The sequence below is a fragment of the Gavialis gangeticus genome, unplaced genomic scaffold (assembly GCF_001723915.1).
Source record: "Gavialis gangeticus isolate Ggan-Ray unplaced genomic scaffold, GavGan_comp1, whole genome shotgun sequence".
In the NCBI taxonomy this organism is placed as follows: domain Eukaryota; kingdom Metazoa; phylum Chordata; order Crocodylia; family Gavialidae; genus Gavialis; species Gavialis gangeticus.
Window position 1 is genome coordinate 28,984,774 of NW_017729026.1, and position 20,459 is coordinate 29,005,232.

General features: G+C 43.4%; 1 protein-coding gene across 4 annotated transcripts in view; it reads right to left on the bottom strand.

Moving 5' to 3' along the window:
• Positions 1-20,459, bottom strand: part of LOC109299620 (transmembrane protein FLJ37396) — a 218,140-nt gene that overhangs the window by 151,711 nt on the left and 45,970 nt on the right. For all 4 annotated transcript variants that reach the window (XM_019520116.1, XM_019520117.1, XM_019520115.1 and 1 more), the window contains exons 10-16: positions 18,905-19,006; positions 16,792-16,953; positions 13,150-13,259; positions 12,768-12,903; positions 12,479-12,682; positions 6,599-6,791; positions 958-1,088 (exon numbers count right to left, since the gene is read on the bottom strand). In XM_019520116.1, coding sequence (XP_019375661.1) covers positions 958-1,088; positions 6,599-6,791; positions 12,479-12,682; positions 12,768-12,903; positions 13,150-13,259; positions 16,792-16,953; positions 18,905-19,006 — 1,038 coding nt within the window. The remainder of the gene's footprint in view (positions 1-957; positions 1,089-6,598; positions 6,792-12,478; positions 12,683-12,767; positions 12,904-13,149; positions 13,260-16,791; positions 16,954-18,904; positions 19,007-20,459) is intronic.

The window sequence follows — 20,459 nt, forward strand, 5'->3', positions numbered from 1 at the left end:
GGAAATAAAGTCCTCCATTCTCCTCGTATAGATTGGGTAAGACCCCCCCACCCCCCCACACACACACACACACACACACACACACACACACACACACACACACACACACACACACACACACACACACACGGCTTAAGAGTATTTCCATAGTTGTATAAAACCATATGTAATAAATAGAAAAAAAAACTCTGAAACTAACTCCTCCTTGAATGGTACACACCTCCCACAATTCCCTCTTTGCTATTGCTGTTGTAGAAAAAGGATGGTGTCCCGGGACTAAAAATGAAATGTATGTGACCAATTCACAAGTGAGAAGGGCCGAATGGCCATCCTGCTCCACTCCTAAAGCGACCATTAACAATCCCTGACACTTGGCTCCAGGCATTAACAGCCCAAGACTAATCACCACCCCCACGTACATAAAAATAGGTCATCGTTCTCCTTTCTTCTTAAACTCCGATCTAATTTTTCATCCAGACTGCAAACATTTGGGTAAGGAACTCTGCATGCATCCACTTGCACTTGATGCCTTACACCTTCTTGCAAACTTCTGGTACTTCATTTTCCATTTTTCCAACAGCTTTAGTTAACAGCACACTTGCAAACCTACTTTAATACTGGCCTGTGAGTATATGGCAAGCAAGAGGTCAGTTTAAGTCAATCCAGCCAGCAAATTCGCCAAAAACTTGATACCAGCTTTTGCACTAATCCATGGCATTTTGTTCACTGATAGATTTAGCAATGGCCAAGGGATGCAGAACAGGAAACATCCATGGAACAGTTACAGATACCACCTCTTTTATGTTCTCCAACTTCACCAATAATAGTAGGTTGTCATCGGTGTGCATTTCCATTTGGAAAGAGTACTAAAAAATAAACTTAATAAGCAGAGGACATTATCCGAGCTGCAATAATAGCTTTCAGAGTTCACTCATCACAAGAAAAAATAAAATGTACCTGGCATTTATCTTCTAACAGAGTGGTCTCGCAAGTCCAGAGGTCAAGCAGCACAGCAAATCGATCCACAGATGCATGAGCCCAGCCTAGAAGGTTGCTGTCACTGGGCTGACTGCCGCACATTACATGGCCTAAGAACAAAAGAAGAACAGTGCAGTAAGTTTTCTTCCACAGAGCATCTATATTAGATGCCTATTAACTTTGTTTTAAGGCCTTCTATTAAAGAAGAGGGAGAGAGAGAAAGCAGTTTCTCATGATACAAGAGGTTATTCCTACACAGGTTTCCCCTCTATAAACTCTCTTTATTTTCCCTACAACATCTCTACAAAGACCATGTAAAAACACTCTCTGGATAACCTCTCGTTCAAGAAATGAAAGCTGCATCTAAATGGGAAGAAATAGAAATGAGCGAAAATCCTGGCAAATTCAATGTAAAAATAGAATAAGGCAAACCAAAACAAAAAAAAAAAATTCAAGGAGCAACTTGCTAGAGACATAAACCATAATATTATTAAAGGGGTGTAGGCTGTAGCTGTGTTGGTCTAAGGACATAGGCAGACAAGTTTCTTTGAGTAAATCTGATATCTTTTATTAGACTAACTCAAACAGCTGGAAAACTTTTTAGCAAACTTTTGGGTTTAAATACCTTCATCAGGCTGAGGAAGTATCTGCAGTTGGTGGATCCAGATCTTCCTGGATCATTCCAGCCTGATAAGGACATTTAAATCCGAAAGCTTGCTGAGAAGAATTTTTCCAACTATTTCAGTTGCTCTAATAAAAAATATCAGATTTACCCAATATTATTAAATGCATTTGAAGCAGGAAGCTTGGCAGGGAGTCGACCGGGCCACTGGATAATCATGGAGTAAATTTGCCACTTAAGGAGGATAAGGCCACTTCAGAAAGAACTGAATGAATTCTTTGCATCAGTCTTCACCATGGGAGACTTAAGGAAGATTCCCATACTGGAGCCACTCTTTCTAGGGTACAAATAGGTAGAACCGATTTAAACTGAGGTGTCAGTAAATGGGGTCATAGAGCAAATTGATAAACTAAACAGTGGCAAATCACCAGGACCAGATGGTACTCACCCAATTGTCCTGAAGGAGCTCAAACTTGAAACTGCAGATCGACTGATTTTAGTATGTAGCCTATCACTAAAAACAGCCTCCAAGCCAGAGGACTAAAGGGCAGCCAAAATAACATTTTTACAGTGTTTGATCCAGTGAACTACAGACCAGTGAAGCTAACTTCTATTCCTGGCAAACTGGTAGAAACTACAGTATAAAAGAGGTTTGTCAGATAAACAGGACTTGCTGGGGAAGAATCGACGTGTCTTTCATAAAGGGAGGCCACACCTCACCAACCTAGTAGGGTTTTTTCAGGATATTACAAGCACATGGATGATACAAGGTATTTGGACTTCCAAAAAGCTTTTGACAAAATCCCACACTAAAGGTTTTTAATTAAATGAGCCTGTCATTAGAAAGAAAGTCCACCTCTGGATCGGTAATTAGCTAAGGCACTTGGGAAAAAGATCATTTGGGTTGTACCTGCATGATAATGGCCTCTCTGATACTAATCAGGAAAGAGATCTTGGAATTGCAATGGATACCGCTCTGAACATATAGGTGATGCATGGGGGTGCACCCTGGAGCCCATTCAAGACCCTGGCACAGTGCTAGGGTCAGGACCATCAACCAGCAACCTGTGTTGGTATTATCTCTGTGGTGCATTCAGATGATAACTAAACACATTGTCATGGGGTGGGGCCTAGGAGCGGCCGTGAGCCCGCTAGTGCCCCCTGCCATGCCAAATTAGGAGACCCAGCACCCTCAGATTCTCGCCCGCCACGTCTTTGCTCTTATATAGTTTAATATGGGAGGCTGCCTTTGGTCTCCTAATTTCTATGGGTGACTTGGTGCACCCCAGCCTTATGGGCTACGCGTGCCTCCTACCTCCCCTTTAGCACACCCCAAGCCTCACAGCTATTCCGGCCATTTTTGTGTCTCTGATCTATGCCCTCTCCGGGCCTTTACCCACGCGCCCTGCCCTCTCTAGGCTCCTGTTTGCACGCCCTTCTCCTCCTGGCCCTGATCTGTACGTCCGCCCCTCTCCAGGCTTCACTCACGCGCCTGCGCCTCTCCGGGACCCTTAACCGCGCGCTCGCCCTTCCCCGGGGCGTCTATACAGAACCGGTGCCGCTCCAATCTTATACTAGCCCTCCCCAGGCTTCACTCTTGCAGGCTGCCCCCGGGGCCTATGCCACGCGCTTCCCGCGCTCTTGCCCTCGCTGGGGCCTGTCCCGTGCCAAACCACACCTGGGGCTCAGGTGGCACACAGCCGTGCCTGGCCCCCTTGACCCTTCTCGGGGTCCTTATGCCACGCGCTTCCCACGCTACTCACGCCCTTGGCTCCCTCCAAGCCTGCTCCCGCGCTACTCGCGCCCTTGGCTCCCTCCAAGCCTACACGCCAGCCCTGTCTCGGGCTTTCACCGGCGCCAGGGCTCAGGTGGCACGTGGCCGTGCCTGGCCCCCTGACCCTTCTCGGGGTCCTATGCCCTCACTGGGCCGAGTACTGCCCTCTCGGGCTGGGGCCTCAAACCCACACACCGCACCGGTGCCAAGCTGCCGCTTCCCGGCACTGCTCGGTGCCCGCACAGGGCACCCAGGAAACCCCCGGACTACTGGGGATCTCCTGTGAGGCCTCCTCACACCCCTACAGCCTCACCCGGTCCTCCAGACGATATACACAACAGAACCATAAGCCCACCCAGCTGTAACAAAACAATAGGCCCACTGGCAATAACAAAACAATAAGCCTACCGGCCACAACATAAAGTCCAGGCCCACCTGGCTCTCTGGCCCACAGCCTCCTGGTCAGGCCTCTCTTCACCCTGACCATCATGCAGCCCTCTGGGTGCTCAGGCTGCACTGCTTGGCTTAGCTCTCCCGCAAAGCTCTTACCCCTCAGGCTGCCAGAAGGGAACTGCCCTGCTCTGTTCCTCAGCAGAGCTCCTACTTCTCAGGCTGCAAGATGGTAACCCCTCTAACCAGGCTTCAGCCTTGCTATTTATATAAGGCCCGGCCCTGCCCCTGGCAGTCAGCTGACCCACTCAGCTGCCTTGGCAACCCTCAGCTGCTGCCCCAGTGATTGGCAGCTCAGCCCATATTACCACCGCCAGTACACACATATTCATACAATCTGGAGATACTCCTCTCCTAAAAAAGGCCCAACTTTGCTATGATATAATTGTACTTAACATGTGTTTACTGCTTGAATGCATAGACACTTGTGATTTAAGCGCAGCTAAAGCATCTTAAGTGTAATTTGCATAAAAGACCCCAAGTAACCTGTCCCAATGATTAACCATCCTCATAGCAATAAAGTTCTTCCTAATATCCAACCTAAATTTCTGCTGCTGCAATTTAAGTGTTGCTCTTTACCCTGTTCCCTGCAGCCAAAGAACAGTCTATACCCTCCTCTTTATAACCCTTCAAGTATTTGATGACTGTTACCAAATCCCCTTAAACAAACAAAAAGAAGTTCTTTTTCACACCGCGTGTGATCAGCTTGTGGAACTCATTGCCACCATATGTTGTGGAGTCTGAGAATTTAACCAGGTTCAGCAGGGAACTGGATCCACTCATGGAGGATAGGTCCATCAGTGTGTATTTAAATATGATAGTAAAGAGTGCAACGTCAAAATGAGGATTTCTGAGGTCTCTGAATACTGGAAGCAGTAAGAACAGAGGGGCCCCAAGATGTCTAATAAAGTACCCCTGACAGTCTGCGAGAAGATTGAATGTTTAATTCTCTGCTTCCTCAACCCAGAGTTTAACAAAAACCTGCTCAATGAAAACCTGCCTGTGTAGCTCATAATGCTCCTGGCAGGGCAGAGAGCTCTTTATACTACTGGAGCAATGCACTGTCTTGTTAGTAGAGGGTTTCATTCATAGTTAGTTTAAGACATCGTGCAATGATTCCAGCTGCATGGCCACATTTTTCACTTCCAAATAAATTCAAAGGTAAATTCAAAAGATATCTTTAAGCCTCAGATTGTCTGCCTGATTAGTTTTGCTTATTCTCCATTTGGAAATGGCACCACCCTTAAGTTTAAAGATTAAGGTTGGTTTGACAACAAAAGGTAAGTCAAGCAAAATGATTGGAAATAGTTAATCATTAGTCCAAAAATCAGTCCTAGTTTCAGAAGGTAAGACTACACTGACTGCCCTCAAGGTACCTTGCAATAAGGTAATTACAAAATAAACTACTAAGAAGGGGAAATGTTTTTATCCTGTTTCAAACCCTTCCTCCCACAAGACTATTTGTTGCAATAGATGCAATACCAATTTCATTTTGTATGCTGAAAATATACGAAGTGGTCTGAAGTTTTGTTTCTGAGAGTACATTCTGAGTGGCTCAAGGTGCACATAATGCAGCTGGTAAGGTAGCTCAGCTGTTTTGCAAGAAGGAAACTTCCTCCATTAGCTTTACCCCCTGTTCCCCCATAAGTTCCCAGAAGTTGCACCTTTTCACCCTCAGACCAATAATTGCAGTTATTTTCCTTCCGTTATTAGTAGGGGCCTACCCAATTTGAGGAGGTAGCCAGCCAATTTCATGGGCAGATTGCAGGGCTGGCCACCATTTTTATGGGCTTATCATGGCGGGCCCCACCCCACACCTCTGATTTGCTCAGGGTCCCCAGCGGCCCTGCCCCCTACCGCTAACTGGTGGAGAAGGCTGTCCATCATATGGCCCCATCCTCCCTGCTGATTGGCCGAGGGCCATCTGTCATGCAGCCCCACCCCTTGCTGCTGATTAGAGAGGGCAAGTCCTGTCAGCCAGTGAGCAGCAAAGGGCAGGAGCAGCAGTCATCTTGCGGGCTCACCTTCATGCCAGCAGTCCCCCTCCCCTCTTCCGCCACAGTGGGCTGCATGGCCAGGAAGACTGCTGGCTCCCACTGGGGAACCAGGATTTTATTTTTAGTAAGTTTTTTTTCCCCACGAGTTTTACGGAGATCGCCTGATTTCGTGATTTCCACAAAATCATGATTTGAGTAGGTCCCTAGTTATTAGCTATCCCCCCTCCATCTAATGCAAGAGTGTCAGATGTATGCCTATGGAGGCATGTTATCTGGCCCATGGGGCACCACAGGGGCTGAGAATTCAGGAGTGGGGAGCACAGAAGCAGAGATGCCACTGAAACCAGGGTTACCAAGTCCTGTTGGGGGATCATTTCAGCAGCTGGGAGGAAGCAATGGCTGCATTAACCCCTACATCATTGCCATGTGCGCTGCCACCACCACAATATCTGGATCCAACTAACTCATGAGGAGCCCCACGGTCCAGATCCAGCCTGTAAGGAGGGGTGCATTTGATACCCCTGTTCTAATGGATTACTGGTAAATACTTTTAAAGACACTGTGTTGATGGAACACTAGCAATAAGTGCTGAAATTCCACAGCAATGGATCTGGTATGAAGATGGATAGAAGTACTAAGGAAGACTCCAGATGGTTACCCAGAAGAGAGATCTGTATAAACAGCATCTACAGTCACATTTCAAGAACTCATAGCTTGGAAACAGGAAATCAAACTGGACTTGTGCTAACCACACTTATGGGTTTACAAACATCTTACTTTTCTCTTTCTCAATGTACTGGCTTGCTACAAGCAGCAGCTGGTTTTCAAGCTCTTTCAGGTCCTTTAAAGCTAAGTCATACATGATGTAAGCCCCTCGTTGGTCCTGTGTGTGAATGCATCCATCTTCTGCAGTGTAAAAGTCATCATGGTTTTCCACCTCCAAAAACTCCATGAACTTTGCACTGTGGACCTGTGCAATAGCAAATCCCAAGAGATATTATAAAACTGACTGTTGTACCACAAGTCCTGTGACACTTTACACATCTAGGAAAAGAAACAAGCTTTAAGCAGGCAGTCCACAAGTTTAAAGAACAATAAAATAAAAAATTCATATTTTCTTATTTATTGTTTCCGTGTCATCTTTCCTAATCAAGCACTACTTTGTTGAGTAATGGCTTCTGTGAGTTAGATAGAAGCTGCAGACAGGCAAAGATTTAGCAATCTGTGACTGAGTTATGAAGGAACCTATTGATTGAGATGCATATGGAGTACACTGATTTCTAATTTGTGGGCATTCTAATAATAGAATAGTTTGACATTAATTTATGGGTCTTATTTCTCTAAAATCAGTCTCATTTTTAAAAGAACTAGCTACATTATCTATCATGGCACTGTATCTCTAGTCAATATTGATCAATAATACCCCTGGCATACACTTCCTACTGGAACAAATTAGAGCAGTGCTGGCTGTCAAAGCAGTTTGAGTTCCATGTAAAAATTCCTTAGTTTGGAATAAGAGTCTACATAAGGATTTAAACCAGTATAAAACCATAGCAATATATCAACTGGAGTATAATTAAACCCATACAATGACAGTGGTAAAATTTCCAAACATAAACTAGTCCTTAATATAACTATAGCAATGCAGACTCCTCTTTTAAAAAAAAGAGCATGGCTGCTGCTGTATTTACTTGTTATCTTTTTCTTAGACAATGCCTGTTCTTCCTTTCCATGTAATGTACATCTTCTTTTCCTACAACAAATACACTCTGATCACCAGACATGGCCAAGCATCATCAGAAAAAATGGCCTTGGGAAGTGCAACAGTAACGAGCTCCTCCTACTAAGGAAATGTGCTAAACACAACCTTTGCATCACCAACACAGTCTTCTGCCTGCCAAACTGCAACAAGGCATTTTGGATACACCCACGCTCCAAACTGGCTTCTTATTGATTAGATCATAATCAAGTAAAGAGACAGACAGGATGTCAGAATGACAAAGGACATCAGAAGTGCAGAATGCTGTACTGACGCCAGGCTCATAGTCTCCAAGCTGAATATCTGGATACATACTAGTAGACGACTACAAGACAAAAAAGCACCCAAAAGCTCAATGTCTCCAAATTGAAACAGGAGAATATGAAAAAGGCATTTGTTGAAGAATTGTGCAGGCAACTAATAAGAATGTGAACTCCAGTAACATTGAGGAAAATTAAGCATCCTTCAGAGATGCTGTGTATTTAGCTGCATCCAATACCCTTGGGTCCCACCACGTGTAAACATCAAGATAGGTTTGATGAAAACAATACTGACATAGGGAGACTACTGAATGAGAAACATCAGCTCCATAAGACCTGTTTAGAAGACAGCACTTCAATATCCAAGAAGAAATGTCCAATGCAAACTCAGAGAGATGCAAAACTCATGGCTGAGCAACAAGGCAGATGAGATTCAGTCCTACACAGACAGGAAGGATATGAAAAACTTTTATAATGCTCTACAAGCCATGGTCATCATCAGGAACATCTCCAATACTGAGTGCTGATGGCACCATGATGCCCATTGACAAAGGAAAGATACTGCAAAGATGTGCAGAACACTTCAACAACATCCTCAATCAACAATCATCTGTTAGTGAGGAGACAACTGATTGACTGCCCCAGGTAAACATTAGCATACCTCTTGCTGATCCTCCAATGCTGACTGAGATTGTGAAAGCAATTAACCTGTTGTCAAATAGCAAAGCACCTGGAGCCGATGCCATACCAGCAGAGGCCTACAAGGCTGGAGGCTTTCACATGGCTCTGAAACTGACTGAACTCTTCCAGTCAATGTGGACTGAAGAAATTATACCCCAGAAGTAAAAAGATACACATCTATTTTCTATTGAACAAGGGCTCCTGCCTGAGAGTCAGTGTGGCTTCAGGAACAGGCACGGGATCATAGACATGGTGTTTGCAGCTCATCAACTTCAGGAGAAATGCCAGGAACAAATCTCCAACTTGTACATGATCTTCACTGACCTAACAAAAGCATTTGATATAGTCAGTTGGGTGGGAGGGGAGGGAAGCTTTGGAAGATCATGGCAAAATTTGATCTCCAAGAGAAATTCATTACAACGGTTCGGCAATTCCAAGACAACATGCTTGCTTGCATTGTGGATGATAGTAAGTCATTTGAACCATTCCCAGTCACCAGTGGAGTCAAGCAAGGTTGTGTGTTGGCCCCAACCCTCTTCTGTTGGATGTTCTCTGCCATGCTTACAGACACCTTTTGTGACTGTGACACTGGGATTGACATCAGATACTAGACTGATGACAAGCTCTTCAATTTGTGGACACTACAGGCAAAGATAACTTTACAGGAAGTGATTGTTCATGACATTCTGTTTGCTGACGACTGTTCCCTGAATGCCAAATCTGAGTCCGATATGCAACAGAATATGGACCATTTCTCTTCAGCTTGTGACAACTTTGATCTCACAATCAACACTAAGAAGACAGAAGTGATGCACCAGCCTGCACCAGGAAAACCTTATGTAGAGCCTACCATCACAGTGAATGACCAAACCTTCCAGGCAGTGGACATGTTCACCTATTTCAGCAGTACACTGTAATGCACAGTTCACATCGATGATGAAAACAATGCCACAATTGCCAAAGCAAGTGTGGCCTCCAGCAGACTACGTGCAAATGTGTGGGAGCACAAAGGCATTGGTCAACAAACTAAACTGACAGTCTACAAAGCCATTGTGCATGTGAAACCTGGATGGTGTACAGGTGCCACGCTATGAAGCTGAACCACTTTCACATGGGCTGTCTGAGGAAACTGATGATGATAAAAGGGCAAGACAAGATTGAAGACACTGAAGTTCACACATGGGCAGGCATTCCAAGCATCCACACTCTGTTGATGAAATCACAGATGAGATGGGCAGGCCATGTCACCAGGATGTCAGATGAGCAACTGCCAAAGAAGATCTTCTACAGTAAACTACAGAAGGAAGAGTGCTCTCACAGAGGCCAGAAGAAACATTTCAAGGACTCTCTTAAATCATCCTTGAAATGTTTCAACATTGACCCGAAGTCTTAGGAAAATCTCACTCATGACAGTTGTACCTGGTGAAGCCTCATCCATACTGGAGCTACAGTCTATAAGTGGAGAACTACTGAGGCAGAGCAGAAGCCCAAACAGCATAAATCTCATAGCAGAACGTCCACTGTTGATCAAGCCACCCAAAGCGGCAACTCTTACTCAGTGTGCCACAGAGGGTGCATCCAAACACACATACACGTGTTTTACGGTGCCTCAAGGGCTTTTTTGCTACAAAACACACATGGCACACATAAAAAGGTTTTCTAAGCTGTGTATTTGCAGCATGGAGCTAAAATTAGATGCCAGGAAATCCCAATATCCTAAAAAAAAGCAGTTTAAAAAAAGCAGGGCAACATATGTGGTTGTAGCATGCACCGCCTGAAACTGGATCCTGGCCAGCCAGAGCCACACTACAGCTGCCAGTCAGGCTTCATATGGCTGGATTGCCACCACTGCACCCCCAAGAGGCACAAGCAGAGGCAGTGGCTCTGGCATTGCAACATCCTCCAGCCATTTCTCTGGGTCTCTTAATCTGCTGCCTCTCTCTTTCTGCCCTTCATCCAAATAGACCTTCCCTAGCAAACTCGCCTGTAAGCTGATCTGTTTACTGCTCCTTGGTCCCGAAAGGTTGCTTTTTCCCTGCTTCCTCTCACCAAGCTTGAAGGCTTCCCTTCAAAGTGAAGGGGGAGCAAACTGACCTGAGAACTGTTTGCAAACTGCCTTCCCTATTTACTGCCCCTGTTAGTTCACACCCTGGTCACTTGGGGTGTAATGTCCCCCTGGATGTGTAATGTCCCTTTTTTTTCCCCAATTAGAAAATGCTGAGGTCTGGTTTTTGGTTCAAAGGAATTGTACATTTAGAAGCTTGAAGTAATTAACCTTAAAAAAATAAAAATTATTTCAAGGAAAAAAAATTGAAATAATAAAAATGAAATATTCTGGTTGATCCAAACCAAAATTTTCCAGGCTTCTTTCTTTCTTTCCAAATCTGGGATGAGAAAAATGTCGAAATTTAAGTTTCTTATCCAACTCTAATGCAAACCCTGATGTGAGCCACACCATTTAAGTGACCTTATAAGGTGTCTCTTCAGCAAAAAAGAGTCAATATTTCAGACAAATAAAGAACATATAATTTATTCAGTGTGTCTGAGAAACACAAGATAGCATGCTATGATACTGCATCAGGGTTTTATCAGGATGAATTTGGGATAATGCATTGTAAATAATACAGCCACAAACAAATGATACAGCTTATCCCAAACAGGTTTTAAATATATTTGTGGTTATGTATTTTTTACATTACAGCAGGAAGAAAAGCACTCTTTTACCAAAGTTTGAAAAGGCTTGCAAATTTGTTGGAACTGCTTTTCCAATGTGCAAAGGTAAGTATCTTAGTCATATCATTCCAACCACAAAGACTTCAGGGGATGATTCAAAAACTAAAAATGAAAGAAATATATTTTAGAAATCTCCAGAAGTGACATCAACAGCCTTTCATACATCACAATGTCATTGTATTAATGGTTGGCATCTCAGGTGCTTCAAAGCTAGAAGCAAACACTGAGAGTCCTATTAGAAAGCATTGGCTAAATGCTGCCAGTTTTAGTCAGATAACAGACCTCAGCACTGTCAGTGGTAACAGACTGTGTTGCCTGGACTCTTGCTGAATTTGAGATTCCACATTTGAAGAGAAATAAGGGCCTTGTTATATCTCATACTGTAAGCTGCATGAATATTAATTGACTTAGTGTTGTTTGGTTTAGTGGAGCAGTCACACCTTAAGGCGAAAAGCTCTCTGTCTGTCCATTGCCTGCACAGCTGTGACTTGCCACTAGAAACCTGATGAGCAGAGACAGGACTAGGAGCTGTGCACAGCCCCAGGCAGAGGTGATACTCAGTAACGTATCCATAATGTTCCTTGTGTTGTCTTTGAGTCCCCTAAATCTTTCAATCTGGGGGTGGTAAAAGGTGGCTGGAGCATCCCTGGCAACCCAGTGACCACACTGGCTTCCTATGCCACCCAGACTGGCTTGCTACTCCTGTGTAGAGTAGGCAGAGTGAGCACCACAACCCTGGATCATCCTGGAATACTGAAAGACTTCAACTTTGGTGGAATAGCTGTGGGGAGTGGCAACACCTTAATGAAACAGGAGCAAGGTTATGCAAATTAGAGATAATTCTGCCCTAAAGTGGCATAACTTTGATCTGAATAACAAGTGCTTTAAACCACACAAAAGGTATTAATGTGCAGCTAACCCAGGGGTTAACAGCTCCAGAAGTCACCTAAAATGACCGTACAACAAGGCCCTAAGAAAAGATGCTGTTATCTGGTAGCTCAGGTTCAGAAGGCAGCTGCTGGAAATGGCTTGAAAAGTAGTCCTGAAAGAGATAAACAAAGGATAGGGAAAAGCATCCAAGGAGCAGAATAAACACAACCTGCTGGATGACTCAGCAATTTAGCATAGTCTGGTTTGCTGTGGAAAGGCAGAGATTAGGGGGATAACTAATATACTATGTACCTCCATTTACTGAATGCCGAGATACTGAATGCATGACCTCACCTTGAAATCAGCTGGTGTATAATGGACATAGTGATGAGAGCCAAGACCACCAGACATACCAATGCCTCCTTTGACAGCATTTACCCAGCAGGTATCTTCAGCACTGGGGACAAGGTTACCAGCATTAACCAAGAGACCTGAGGTGCTAATGGTTAGGGAACGCTCAACAGATCTGAAATAGTTCAGGACTCCCAAGCAGACCCTCTGAAATAAAGCAAAAATAAAACATGTGATTGGATCTTACCTCTGACCTAAAATAAATGATGCCAATATGGGCCTGTATTTTTACCTTTAGCTCTCTGATTCTCAGGTGACGTAAGTAAAGGACAGACAAATACGCTCCTTTCCTCATGACCACGTCCTTATTGTTGGCCTCTGTGCCCTCCTCTAATCCCAGCAGCTGCAAAGTCGTTATGTAACTATACCTTTTTTCCCAGACAGAAGAAAGGTAATTAAATCATCGTTCCTCAAAGAGATTTCTAAAACCTGTCCAAATTAAACATTATGTCTGTTGACTAGAAGTTAACTGATACCTAATGAGCTTACTAGCACGGGAACCTGCAGTACTGAATAATAAAATAGAGAAGGCAGGACTAGTGTTTCTGGTCTCAATCACATTTCTAAAGAGTATTCCCTTTAAAGAACAGACATAAAGAAAAAGGAAGATTCACCCTGTTTCCTTCTTCTTCCTGGAAGATCCTGGATCCTTGCTGAGACTGACATTTTCCATGTTCTTCTCTCTCTTGCCCACAGCCAGGCTATCATCCTCTAAATTTTGTTCCTGTTCTCCCCCATTCCCACAAAAAAGCATTATAAACATACATACATTTCTTATTTGCCAGCATTATATAAAAAGACATTTTATCATAAAAGCATTGCAACTGCCATGCTGGATCATAAACATGGTCCTTTTCATGTATATAGGTAATCCCATCTCCCTCATTGCCACAACATTTAAATACCCCGCAGTCATTAGATTTAATCCTCGCAAAACCATTATGATATCTTGAAGGATTAGTTTAGCTTTACAACAAGGGAACAAAGGCACAAAGTAAATTAAGGAACCTGTTCAAGGTCACACAGAAACAGAAAATGGACCCAAGCTGTCCCAAGTACAGCACTCTGTCATCTAGTCCAGCCTTCTTTCTCCATCTCCGACTGAGACGTATACTTTAAGGATCTGGAGCAAGGACAATTACAATACAATCACAAAATTGTAGCCACAGAAATCGACATAGCCTAACACAGACCTCGCTCTGACTTGTTACCATACAAACCCTAAGACAAGGACAACAGAAACCCTCTAGTGGTCACTTACAGCCCCAGCTTTTACACCTTGGACACATGATTAATGACCTCCAGCCCCTCCTAGTGTTACCCACCTAAGAACCAGGGGGTATTTGATTCCAGGTTTGTCTCCACAATAGAAAAGGATGACAGTTTTAAGGTAGTCATGGTGGACAAAACTTTCTTGGTTTACAGGCAGCCCTACTACCTCAAATGACATCTCTCAAGCAACAGACCACCTAACTCTTATTCTCACTGAAGCATCGAAGCTGGCAATGGACCCAGATGCAAACTGTGCCCCCTCATCAATACAGACCACATCATCAATGGAGCAAACAACCCAGATTATGACACCTGAGGTTCATTCACCTGCAAGTCTACTAATGTCACAAATGCCACCTGCTTACAGTGCCCCTCTTCTGTCTACATTGGACAGAGGGGTGATCCCTACATGTAAAAATAAATGAACACTGATCTGACTCAGTTCCAGAAAGATACACCTGCCTGTGAAAGCACACTTTAAACTCCCTGGGTATTCTGTTGCTGACCTCAGAGTGGTTGCTCTTAGACAACAGAACTTTCAAAAGCAACTTGAATGCAAAATTGTAGGACAAGAAAACATCCACTGACTGGACTATAATAAATATGGTCTAAACTGGGACTGTGAATCCTTATTCCATTACCTGGATGACCCCTTTTATGATTTCTTTGTCCCTATGGGCTTACTACTTGTTTGTCTCTCCTTGTACAGCCCCCTTTCTATCTTTTGTACTCAAATCACTTTATTTTATACACTGATCTATGCATGTCCTTTCACAGTATCTAATGAAATGAGCTCAGGCTCACAAAATTTTATGCTATGTCTCTCCAGTTTAGTTAGTCTATAAAGTGAAAATCTACCCTACCTTCTGCCTGACTTTAATGGTTCCTCTAGGTTAAATGAATTCCCACAAATTTTGAAAAGCTTGATTGGGACCCAATTTCTCTCTCTGAACTTCTCAGGTAAGAGTGAAAGGAAGTTAGTTTATATTTCCTTCCAAAAAGTGGGGCACTGGTCCATGTAGTTTTTCCCTCTGATCCCCAGTCAGAAGGATGGTTGTGGCAAGGCATTGTTGGTGCCTGCCACTTCAAGATCAAAGCCAAACAGCCAGCAGGTGCTTGATTGCAGCAGCCATTTTAGATCCCTGGCTGCCTTTATAAACAATTCAGTTCCCTGCTGGCAGGTGGGCAGCAACATTGCCTGGCTGCTGGTATCACCTGGAGGTAAGGGAGGAGCTGTAGGGGATGGCCTAAAACTGCACCCTGCCAGGAGTGGGTGGCCTGGTGGGGCTCTCAGGGGTGTGGGAGCCCCCATGAAATTCCAGGCCAGTTACCACCCCAGTGAAAGGTGGGTTGGGGTACCTTAGCCCCCACAACTGGTTGGGTGACCTGCTAATAGGGCTAGAAGGCAGACCCCAGAGATAGAGTGGGGCTAGAGACTCTGACCTGATTGACCAGTCAAGGGTACTCTCTCAATGCTGGGGCCAGGACCAGGATGGTCAAAAGGGCCAGAGGTACACTGCAAGGGATGCCCAGAGCTAAGAGGGCCTGAGTTTTCCGACTGGCCTTGCAGGTGAGGCCAGGACCTGTATGGCCAAAGGTCCCAGGGGGACCACCCCCGAGACAGGAAAATAGTTTCAGGGAGCTAGTTAGCCTGAGTGAAGGCAGGGTAGGCTGCCTGAATGAGGGATCTTGGAGGGGTCCTGATAGGAGGATTCTGGGGCCCAGTGTGGGGCCAGTAAGAGTAACAGCTGGATGTCATCTGCGAGGCATACCCTGTGGTGTAGGGGAAGTATGGAGCCACAAATAGCACCCACTGGCATTAGGGCAAGAAATGAGCAGCCTCCTGCCTAATTAAGATAATTAATTAATTAACAACAAGGCATGGCAGGAAAGAAGGCAGGTGGTTGGCCTAGAAACAGGTGGGCAGGCCAAAGGGAAGTTGGCCCTGAGAAGGTTCCTGCTGTTACAATAGCCTATCAAAACACAGGATAGCTTTTCTTCTTTTCACAGCTAGTTATCAAGCACTCTTCAGCATCACCACACAGCCTCACCCTTTGCAGCTGTCAGGCCTAATTCATTAATATCTGTCTTTCCTTAACTCCTTCCAAGGCTCTGTTAAAAAACATCAGGACTCAGAGCAGCGATAGAAAGTTAGTTTTATCATAGCCAAAGTTCTCTGTCACCTTGAAGCCATGCTGGACAATTGTTTGAACAGAATGTGATTAAACATGGTCACCCCTTTGAGATAAGCCACAAACCCTTTTTGCTCTCATCTTCAGGCTCAGTAGCCAAAAAACTGGTCATGTGCAAGCAGAGATGTTAATCCTGGAGTTCTGTCTGGGCAGACTTCTGCACACACATATATTTCTTCTGGCTTTCAAGTGAAGATTTTGTTCAATGAGCTGATGTCTCACTTGGCGTAATTCTATTGTCTCGCAAGACAGACAGATGCCTACTAGAAAGGCTCCTCCAAGGTGTAGGCATGCACCACGGAGTGGTTCTTACATGATTTAAGGCTAATAAACTACAGCACAAAGAAAGATTAGAACTGACACACAAGATGAGACGTAAGCAACTCCCTCAGTTAAAAGAGTGTTGTTAATCCTTTTAAACAGATCCTTTTAATCTAGTTCAGTAATTTAAATCTGAATTTAGAATTTATCAAAACAGCAAGATATAAAATACTGGCATTTAAAAACGAACGAAAGCACAATGTTTTGAACTCGTCATTAGCTTGCCAAAAAAGTCATCAAGCTCCCAAATTTCAAGAGCAAAACAGCTTTTCCAAACTGCCAAAAAATTCCCATTTTCCTTGCAGCAATGCATTGTGCATAGATTCATTTCCCACCTTGGGGCAGACCACAGAGAAATAAATCTCATCTGGAGGCTCTTCACTATAACTCATGAAAACTTGTGAAATGTGTTAATAATTCACGATCATCACAGGAATGAAACTTTCAGCTGCCCCTTTCCCTTCTAAATACCTGATGGAGTTCAGAGGTGCTGTAAATTCTCTTCCAGATTTGATCATAATTATTCTGCCCTGAGCAGCGCGAAGTCACAAAATTTAGTGGCACTGGATGTGGTTCTAGCACTGATGTTGCATGCTCCTGGAGAACTTCCATCACTTGCTCCATGCTGGATACCTTATTTCAATCATATCCAATATCAAAAACAAGTAAGATTCACAATGCAAGCCTACAAGCAAAGCCATCCTTTTATGAAGAGCAGAGATGAGTTCTAGGATGTTTATCAAGGGGGCCTAGTGCCCCCATTTTGTTTTATAAATGAACACTATTGCTTCAACTGCCTGCATGCAAATGGTCTCTTTCCCCCTGTCCCCTAAGTGTAAAAATATAGCTATGGGACTAGAATATTTTTATAGAGAATGTTATGTATGATTTCTTTTGAATAAAGAGGTTGAATGATCGGACCTTGGAAATTAATTCGTATTTATCATTAAATCAAACTTTGTTGTTGAAAATGAATTAGATAGAGATATGAGGACTGAATCCAGAAGAAGCCTATAATAGAGGGAAATTTAAAAAAAAAAAATCAAGCACCATTCAAGAACAGAATTTTCATTAATTCACCAGGTGAGCTACAGCCCCAGTCTCTTTCATGTGCAGTATTATTTATTTGAATGCTATCAGTGAGTGCCATCTGGTGCTCTTATCTTCTTATATTTACTTCCTGGAAATATGGCAAATATCCATCTTATTTTTTCAATTTGAAATGTTTTAAGTTTATTAATAAATAAAACTTATACGCTTATATTTCCCCCCTGTTTTTCTGTAGCTTCATATTATGTTTACTGCTGTTAGAAACATGAAACCTGAGACTCAAAACTTATCAGTTTGGGGACCATGGAATCTCCTAATTGACCACTTCATTAACTGTTTTTCTGGTTTAGAATCACCTGTTCTTTTGTTCCACTTTGTGAGAGAGAATCTTCCACAGTCCTTTCCAGTTAAAAATTCTCTGCACACACTATATGAATTAAGATTTCAGATAAGTATTCCTTTTCTAGCTTTTGGATGAAGCTAAAAGCTTCAGCACTAGATGCTATGAGATGCTATTTCTCAGGCTATATCTGGCCTGATGGGTGCCTGTAGATGTGCAAGGAGCTGGAGCAGACTCAATCAATCGAGTCTCCTGAAAAATGCTAATTAGGGTGTTGCCAGCAGCCTACGCATCTCTTGTATCAGTGTCCCCACGCCTCAAAATGGCAGCAGGGGGACTTTAACTAAAGCTCGTTCAATGAGATTTAGTTAAAGCACCCCTGCCAGCATTTTGAAGTGCGGGGACACTGATACACAAGACACTCCAGGCGTTTTAATTAGAGTGGCTCTCAGAGCCACTCTAATTAAAGCACCCCACCCCCCACTCCCAGAACACATGTAAAAATGTCCATAAATGCCAGCAATTTTATTCTGTTTAGTGAAACTTCCATATCAGTTTTTCAGGTTTGATATGATTCCCACTGCTGTAGTAACTGAGCACTTGACATTCTTTAATGCAGATGATAACACTGACAGGCAGGGAACACCGGTGTCCCCATTTTACAGAAAGGGAACAAAGGAAGAAGGAACCTCAGTGACTCGCACAGAAAATTTTTGGTGAGGTAGTAAACAGAACCTGGGTCCTCTATGTTCCAGGTCACTATTCTAATGTGTTTCTCCCTCTAAGCTTCACAAGCTCAATTCAGCGTCTGTTTACAATAGTGTAAGTTACAACTAACACCATTGGCACTGGGTATAGAACAGATGTATGTCATCTCAGAATCATGCCCAAACACGTAAATAACTACGATCTACCTAAGCTAGATGTTGGAATTGTAAATTCATATTTCCTGTATTCTGAATCTTTCCTATCTAGTTTCCCACTAGTCAGTGAAGACAAAAGAAAAAAACAGCATCATCTCAGTACTAGAGGTTCAGCTTCTGTATCTCATGCCTGAAGTTTATAGTCTGGAACATAAGGCTGAGACAGCTTGCTTGAAGCAGAAAACAGTCTCTCTCTGGGTTTTCCAGTGTTATTGAATATGGTCACTGAATGAACAAAATATAATACACTTAGAGTCTCCAGTTCACTTGCCTCTAAAAACTTTGACTGGAGATCCATCAGCAGATCCACCTTTTTCCACTGTTTCAGTTTTGTCAAGAGCTTTTGCTGCCAGGGATCTTGTTTTGGCTTGACCTGAAGAACAAATGTAACATTTATTACATGACTTAATGTTGCTCACACAGAAGACATCAGTTAGCAAACGTATATGCAATGAATTCATTTTCTGTATTTAGCTGAGTTTTTGGTTGTAGCCGTGTTGGTCTAATGACATAGGCAGGCAAGGTTCTTCGAGTAGATGTGATACCTTTTATTAGACCAACTGAGTAGTTGGAAAAAATATCTTAGCAAGCTTTCAGGTGCAATCACCCTTCTTTAGGCATAGGAAGTCTCTCATTCTTTGGAGTCTCAGACCAGCAGAGACTTCCTATGCCTGAAGAAGGGTGATTGTGCCCAAAAGTTTGCTAAGATCTTTTCTCCAACTACTTAGTTGGTCTAATTAAAAACATCATATCTACTCAAAAACTTTGCCTCTTCTGTATTATTAATTAATGCCACCTATCAAATAACAGATTTGACAGATAAAGATCCATCCAATCCCCTAATATATACAAAGACAGATATGTATCTTGCATCATCAGTGCTGCCTTAACTCAAGTCAATATCCACAGGAGTATTGTGTTCTTTTCCTCTCTTCCTTTCAGTCTCTGATAGGTCCTTCATAATTATATTTCTGTTGGTGTTAAGCTGTTGTTTCTTCATCTCTACCTGATGAGTCACCCCCTCCTTGTTTTTCCCTAGAACTCTTCATAATACAAGTCTCACAACCTTCTGCTTATTTCTGCTTTTAAATTTTTAAATTTATTCTTAAATGTTAGCTCATAGAGCTTGAACTTCATTCAATATTCAGAAAAGTTTCTAATTTTTTCTGGTTTGGAGGCAGGAGGTGATTCTCTTCCTTAACAAATTCCAAAAATTTCTAACAAATGTCCAAGTAATCATCTTTTCTCTTTCTGCCTTGCAGAACATCAACTTGATGGGGCAACTTTTCCATTACTGATAATTCCCAGCCTTTGTACACACCTCAAAATTGGCCTTTAAAGCGGCTTAAATGCCCTTTTGCATCCCTTTAATGGTGTTGCTGTTTGCACGCTCAGCGGTGTATTCTGCTTTAATGGTTCTTCAGTTTGCATGTTTAGCAGAGTATTCCGTTTTAATGGCATTATTGTCTGCAGGCTCGGCAGCATATTCCACTTTAAATGGCTTTGTAACGTAGCAAGATAAAACACCTCTGAGGTGTTTTAGTTTGCTACCTTACAAAGTGCCACCTGTTGGTAGCCAGCCCAGGCAGTCCCAAGGGGACTGCAGCCATGAAGGGAAGCACTGGGCCCCACGTAGCTCAGGGGCTATGCAACCCAGCAGCAGCCCATGCAGGCAATCTCAACTGAAGAACAAAAAAAAAGTGGCAAGGAGCCTGATCTTTTTTTCCCCCGCCCCTCCCAGAGCCTGCCTGAGCTGTGTGGGGGCCCAGTTCTTCCCTCCCCAGCTGCGGCGTCCCCCTGGGACAACCTGGGCTGGGTGCCAGAGG